Source organism: Macrobrachium rosenbergii, chromosome 17 (genome assembly GCF_040412425.1).
Source record: "Macrobrachium rosenbergii isolate ZJJX-2024 chromosome 17, ASM4041242v1, whole genome shotgun sequence".
NCBI classification, from domain to species: Eukaryota; Metazoa; Arthropoda; class Malacostraca; order Decapoda; family Palaemonidae; genus Macrobrachium; species Macrobrachium rosenbergii.
Window position 1 is genome coordinate 5,218,757 of NC_089757.1, and position 7,185 is coordinate 5,225,941.

General features: G+C 40.2%; 1 protein-coding gene across 1 annotated transcript; it reads right to left on the reverse strand.

The window, feature by feature from the left end:
- Positions 1 to 2,728: 2,728 nt before the first annotated feature.
- On the reverse strand, positions 2,729 to 3,403 carry LOC136847543 (uncharacterized). The gene has a single exon (XM_067119269.1). The coding sequence runs from the start codon at positions 3,401 to 3,403 to the stop codon at positions 2,729 to 2,731; it is 675 nt and encodes a 224-aa protein (XP_066975370.1).
- Positions 3,404 to 7,185: the final 3,782 nt, after the last annotated feature.

Below are 7,185 nucleotides of genomic sequence, written 5' to 3' on the forward strand. Positions count from 1 at the left end.
TATATAATATAATTTACCACTAATACAAATGAAGAACACTTGCTCACAAAAATGAAAAAATTAACATTCTGCTACTGTGCTCTTCTGTTTATGGAACTAGCTTATAATATAATTTTTTCATAATTATTTGTTTCAGTTACTCTCAAGGTAAAGGGAATTCGACATCGTGGGGCATTAGAGCTTTGGTTATATAAAATGATACATGTATTAGTGACAAACCCATCATAAGCAGCCGCGTGTCACAAACTCGGCAATCAACTACCATAGTGGAGACGAGCTGATTTCGATTCTAAATACAAAACCAGAATTCAACGGGAGTTTGTTAAGCAGAGTCGAAATCAACCTGTTGGTCCTCTTGATAGCCATGTCACTGTATCAAACCAAAATTGCATAGGCTTGAATCCCGGCCAGGGCAGATGCTTTGGGCGTAGATTATTCCCTAAGTAAAGTGAACTTGATATTAAAGCGTACATGGGCCTTAAATTTGCGAGCATAAAAGTCACGAGTATTTGTGACAACACTAATATCACATGTATATATGTATATAAATACATATATACATGTATATAATGTATATATATGTATATGATATAGATATAGATATATATATATATATATATATATATATATATATATATATATATATATATATATATATATATATATATATATATACACATCCAACCAGAAGACTCTTCCTCTTAAGAGGGGGTTCCCAGCAAATCTTCACAGAACGAGGTTACTAACCACAAGTCATCCTCAACTCTGGATGCCACCCACCATATCTGACTATCAATCAGACACTTTATTTACTGCAATAGTCAGCATAGGCACTCCTCTGGATATTTCAGGATACGGGCCACGGCCGTTTGTCTCCGGTGGATCGATCTCGAATAGTTGTTAACCACTGAGCCAAGGAAACCAATCTACCATAAATTACAGTTTTCTCTTTTTCCTTGCAAGGGTTAGTATCGTATGAGAGCTCTACTTATAATATGGCACTCATCAATTTTGCATTAAAAAAATGTCAGACCTTTACTAAGTAATTGTCAATTATGAACTGATTAGATTATACGTTTTGAGTCATCTAGTAGACTCGGACAAACGGCGGAATACTGCTTCGACAGAATTTAAAAACTGGAAAAAAATAAAATAACGCCCAAATGCATCAAGCACGAACGAGCAGAGAAACAAATCCTTTAGTTAGCCGTTCTTTCATTCTTTCGCGACATTGCTGTAATTACGCACTCGTTTCCTAACTCCCTTTCGCTGGTTGCTCCATATTTACTCCAGTTCATTTCGCTTTAATTCACTGAGTTGTACATTCTCCCTTGCTCTTTCACGAAAGCTGCAGAGACTGATCGTTTTGATGAAAGTGTTGGTTGGATGATAACGTGTCCTCAGAAACAATTTTTTAATCTTAATGGTAAAGCCACCGAGAATGGCGAAAAAAAGAAATGAACACAAAAATTTGAAATGTACATAAAATTAGTCAGCCCACGTGAGATTTAACTCCTTAAATCCGTTTATGAATAACTTCACGAGTTTTAAATAACCAGGATCTGGGAACGAATGAAGGAAATCATCGTCATTTTGAGTTCTAATTTCCTGCTGATTCAAACTTCGTTTGCAATTATCTTGAGTTGCATTTTTTTTTTCTTTTGAGGAGGAGGAGGAGGTTGCGAGGTTGGTTCCACATAAATCCTCCGTATGGTGATGTATACTATTTAATTCGTAGGTTAACCAGTAGTCAGTTTCTTCTGATCAGCATATAAGGCGGAACTGCATCATATTTCATGTAATATGACATTAATTAAGAGTCTTCAGACATTCACGGAAAGGCTATTAATTAAGACAGTGAAAGTTTTCCCTGCATTTCAAGGGAAATTAAGTTATAATTCATCAAGCCAGAAATCACCCTAAGAATAAATACAAAGCGTAGTCACTCCGTTCAAAAAGATTTATTTCAGTTACTAAATAATTGCAAGTAAACAGGCATATGAACTACTTTCAAATTTAAATGGTGCTAGTCTGGGAAAAAAATAATCCTTTCTTATATCCGTAAAGGCGATGCCACAAGAATACGTTTTCTGCCATCATTTAACGCTGATTTTAGTCGTTATGAAAGAACGTATTATCGAATATTTATAACCTCAATAATTAATTAATCATAAATAAAGAAAAATATTGGTTTCCTGGTGAAAATTTTGGTGTTAAATGCTAAATGATTCAGGACACATGTTCGTCCTACCAGCCATGACCAACTCTCTTCTATATATATAAGTTAGTCTACCGTCCATGTAGAAAGAAGCCTGTTTACAGCCCCTTCAAAAGGATGTCTTTTTACAGTCCTTTCAGAAGGAAGCCTATCTATAGTCCCTCACAGGGGAAACCTGTTTACAGTCCCTTCAGATGGAATTCTGTAAACAGTTCCTTCAGACGGAAGACTGTCTTCAGTCCATTCAGAAGGAAGCCTGTCCACAGTCCCTTCGGAAGGCTGTCTGCAGTTCCTTCAGAAGGAAGCCTGTCTGCTGCCCCTTCATAAGAAAGCGGGTCTACAGTCCCTTCAGAAGAATGCATGTCTGCAGTTCCTTCAGAAGGATGACTGTCTACTACCTCTTCATAAGGAAGCGGGTCTACAGTCCCTTCAGAATGAAGCATGTCTGCAGTTCCTTCAGGAGGATGCCTGTATACTTCCCCTTCATAAGGAAGCGGGTCTACAGTCCCTTCATAATGAAGCATGTCTGCAGTCCCTGCAGTCCTGCCCCTTCATTACAGTCCCTTCAGAATGAAGCATGTCTGCAGTTCCTTCAGAAAGATGCATATCTACTGCCCCTTCATAAGCAAGTGGGTCTACAGTCCATTTAAAACAAAGCATGTCTGCAGTTCCTTCAGAAGGATGCCTGTCTACAGTACCTTCACGAGGAAGCATGTCTTCAGCTCCTTCAGAAGGATGCCTGTCTACTGTCCCTTCATAAGAAAACGGGTCTACAGTCCCTTCAGAAGGAAGCATGTTTGCAGTTCCTTCAGAAGGATGCCTGTCTACAGTACCTTCAGGAGTAAGCATGTCTTCAGTTCCTTCAGAAGGATGCCTGTCTACAGCCCCTTCAGGAGGATGGAAATCTACAGCTCCTTCAGAAGGAAGCAGGTCTACAGTCCCTTCATAAGGAAGCATTTTTGCAGTTCCTTCAGAAGGATGCCTGTCTACTGTCCCTTCATTAGGAAGGGGGCCTACAGGCCTTTCAGAGGGAAGCATGTCTACATCCCCTACAGAAGGATGTGTGTCTACAGCCCCTTCAGAAGGAAGCAGGTCTACAGTCCCTTCAGAAGGAAGCATATCTGCAGTTCCTTTAGAAGGATGCCTGTCTACTAACCCTGCATAAGGAGGCAGGTCTACAGACATTTCAGAAGGAAGCGAGTCTACAACCCCTTCAGAAGGATGTGGTTCTACAGCCACTTCATAAGGAAGCGGGTCTACAGTCCCTTAAGAACAGTAGCGGGTCTACAGCCTCTGCAGAAGGAAGCAGGTCTACAGTCCAGTTAGAAGGAAGTGGGTTTGAATGCCTGTTGCTGCCCCTTCATAAGGAGGCAAGTCGACAGACCCTTCAGAAGGAAGCAAGTCTACAGTCCCTTCAGAATAGGAGCAGGTCTACAGCCCCATCAAAGGGATGTGGGTCTACACAACCCCTTCAGAAGGAAGCAAGTCTGCAGCCCCTTCAGAAGTTAGTGGGTCTACAGTCTATTCAGAAGGTAGCAGGTCTACAGCCGCTTCAGAAGGAAGCATGTCTGCAGTTCCTTCAGATGGATGCCTGTCTACTGCCCCTTCATAAGGAAGCAAGTCTATGCAAGTCTATAGACCCTTCAGAAGGAAGCGAGTCTACAGTCCCTTCAGAACAGGAACAGGTCTGCACCCCATTCTGAAGGAAGAGGGTCTACAGTCCGTTAGAACGAAGCAGGTCTACAGTCCCTTCAGAAGGTAGCAAATCTACAGCACCTTCAACAGGAAGTGGGTCAGCAGTCCCTTCAGGAGGAAGCGGGTCTACAGCCCTTTCAGAAGGTAGCAGGTCTACAATCTTCAGGAGGAAGCAGGTATACAGTCCCTTCAAAAGAAAGCAGGTCTACAGCCCCTTCAAAAGGAAGAGGGTCAGTCTACAGTCTCTTCAGTAGGTAGCATGTCTACAGCCCCTTCAAAAGTAAGCGGGTATACAGGCCCTTCAGAAGGAAGAGGGTCTACAGTCCCTTCAGAAGGGAGCAGGTCTACAGTCCCTTCAGAAGCAAGAGGGTCTACAGTCCCTTCAGAAGAAAGAGGGTCTACAGTCCCTTCAGAAGGGAGCAGGTCTACAGTCCCTTCAGAAGCAAGAGGGTCTACAGCCCCCTCAGAAGAATGCGGGTCAACAGTCCCTTCAGAATGAAGTGGGCCTACAGTCCCTTCAGAAGGAAGCGAGTCTACAGCCCCTTCAGAAAGAAGCGGATCTACAGTCCCTTCAGAAGGAAGAAAGTCTACAGACTCTTCAGAAGGAAGCGGGTCTACAGCCCCTTCAGAAGGCAGAGGGGCTGCAATCCCTTCAGACAGAAGCATGTCTATAGTCCCTTCTAAAAGATGCCTACTTACAGTACATACAGCGTACACCAATCATCACATCACTCATATCCAGGTCAAAAGCGATGAAATCACAAAAGCGGTAGTAAAACCCAGCCACAAGAGATAGATATGGAGGTCAGGGGAAACAAAGGAAGTGGTAGGGAGTAGGCCTTTACTCCGCAATCTGATAAATTACGATGAAAGCGGAAAGTAGAAGTAGGAGTCTTTTCTCAATCAGTATGGAAAACAACGTTAACCATACCTGAAGAGTTACACACTGGCACTTCTTCAAGCAATACAATTTGAAGACATATAGCAAACGTATCCACTCAGAAGCGTGCGATCATATAAACGCAACTCTTCTTTGTGGGTAACAATTTTTTCTTTCTTTTTTCTCTGTTGTCCAGAATAATACGGAGAACTCATCCCAATTGCTGTTGTTGCTGTTGCGGAGACTACAGTAATGTTCAACAGAAACCTGGGCCGGGTCAGTGTTGGGCGGTTCTGGAGTCAGGCACTCTTGCTAAATTTTCACATTATCAGCTGTGGTTCGTCCAAACTGAAGCCTTTTCAGTATGCATAATGGTGCTCGCTTTCTATACTGATTAAGAAAAGGCTCCTAATTCTACTTTTTGCTTTCATCATAATTTATAAGGTTTCCGAGTAAAGCCCTACGTCCTATCTCTTCCTTTTGTATCCCCTTTTATGATTTCATCCCTTTTTTCCCGAATTCAGCCCTTTTTGCCATGGCAACGCCCTGGATCGAGAAAAATTTGGTAACAAAGGAATAGGTTGTTTAGCTTTTAGATACAGTTTTCTTAGACCTATGTGGCTTCTCCGTGATAATGGTCAGCTCAGCTCGTTTGCTGCATAATTATACAATTTATATATAATATATATACACATATATATATATATATGTTATGACCCCACCCAAGGTCAGTTAGGGTCATAATCTCTTACTGCATCTGTTCTAAGAACAGCATCATATCATCTTGCATCCTAAGATTCTCTGGTAGCAAATGGCCGGCACTGGGTCAGCACATTCTTTCTCTCTCGTTGACTCCTCTCCCTGCATCTAACCTCAGACAAAGGCCTACTGGAATTAAACGCTGAGATATAAAACTAGACTTTATTTGCAAATTTAACGAAAGTATTTCAGCAAAAGCTACGGTCACGAAATGGAGTGACACATAACTAGAAGAAATTCAGATTCACAGTCCATCGAATTAATGATTCTAGACCAACCAGTACTAGTGACTAACACCCTCTTCACCAAACAAAATAAAAAGGTCATAATTATTCTAGACCAAGTAAATGTCACAGAGTATGCTAAAAACACATCCACAAAATTCCACACACAAGCTTTAGTTTATTCCTTCTGTTCAACAAATTAACTGAACCGAAAACACAACCTCGTCGCGGGGGCCAAAACGAAAAGAACAAACCAACAAAAAAGCAATTTAATGAACACATATTAGATATGAAATCTATCCTCCCTACCTTTGTCATTCTTTCGACTTTCCTATCGCCGGAAACGATATAGTGAATTAGCGTTAGAAAGCTCGCACTTTCCAAGTTTCGCGAATAACGTTCTTTTCGTCATTCTAATGCAAATGCTTGCCGCAAAAGGGCAGAGAGCCTTCCAGCCCTCGTGAACTAATGCACTGCATTATTCATTAAAGAAAGTGCAGGTGCAAAGATGACAACAGTCACTTGCAACAAAATTGCCTCTGGGAAGTTGCGACATTTCATGTACAACCTCCGACTTTGCTTTCTTGATTATGTAGAAATTTTAAGAGGCAGAAAAGTTTTGATACATCTGATGGCGTATAAAAGTGGAATGGGAAATATCGAGAGAGATGTGAAAGGGCAAGCAATGTGGAATAAGGTCAAATTATCTGTTGGATGCAAATCTAATGACATACAAAATGCATATGCCTACCGTTTATTCCCTGTCACTATAATAATTACTTTAAACTTGTCTGCTTGTTGTCAGACTTGAAATTACACACACACACACATATATATATATATATATATATATATATATATATATATATATATATATATATATATATATATATATATAGACTGTATAATGAACCCTAGCCTTGGAAGACTAAGAGATATTATTACCACAAAGCGGTCAAGGTCTTCACGCTCCCATCCGGTGTCAATATATAACAATACTACAAAATCTACCAGGGAACTATGGAAAACTGACATATTTATTAAACAAGAAAGATCAACTCATTTCCAATAATTACAATACCAGTTGTATCAACTCATTTCCAATAATTACAATACCAGTTGTTAAAAATCTTATCATATAATGTAATATTGTTTGGTAATTAATATAATAAGGTACTAACAACAAGCTGCTGTCTCTTGCTTAAAAAAATATGAACTTTCTCTACGGAATTTAGCAATGTTGCTGACTCTTGCTTAAAAAAAATATGAACTTTCTCTACGGAATTTAGCAATGTTGCTGACTCTTGCTTAAAAAAAAAATATGAACTTTCTTGCGGAATTTAGCAATGTTGCTGACTCTTGCTTAAAAAAAATATGAACTTTCTCTACGGAATTTAGCAATGTTGCTC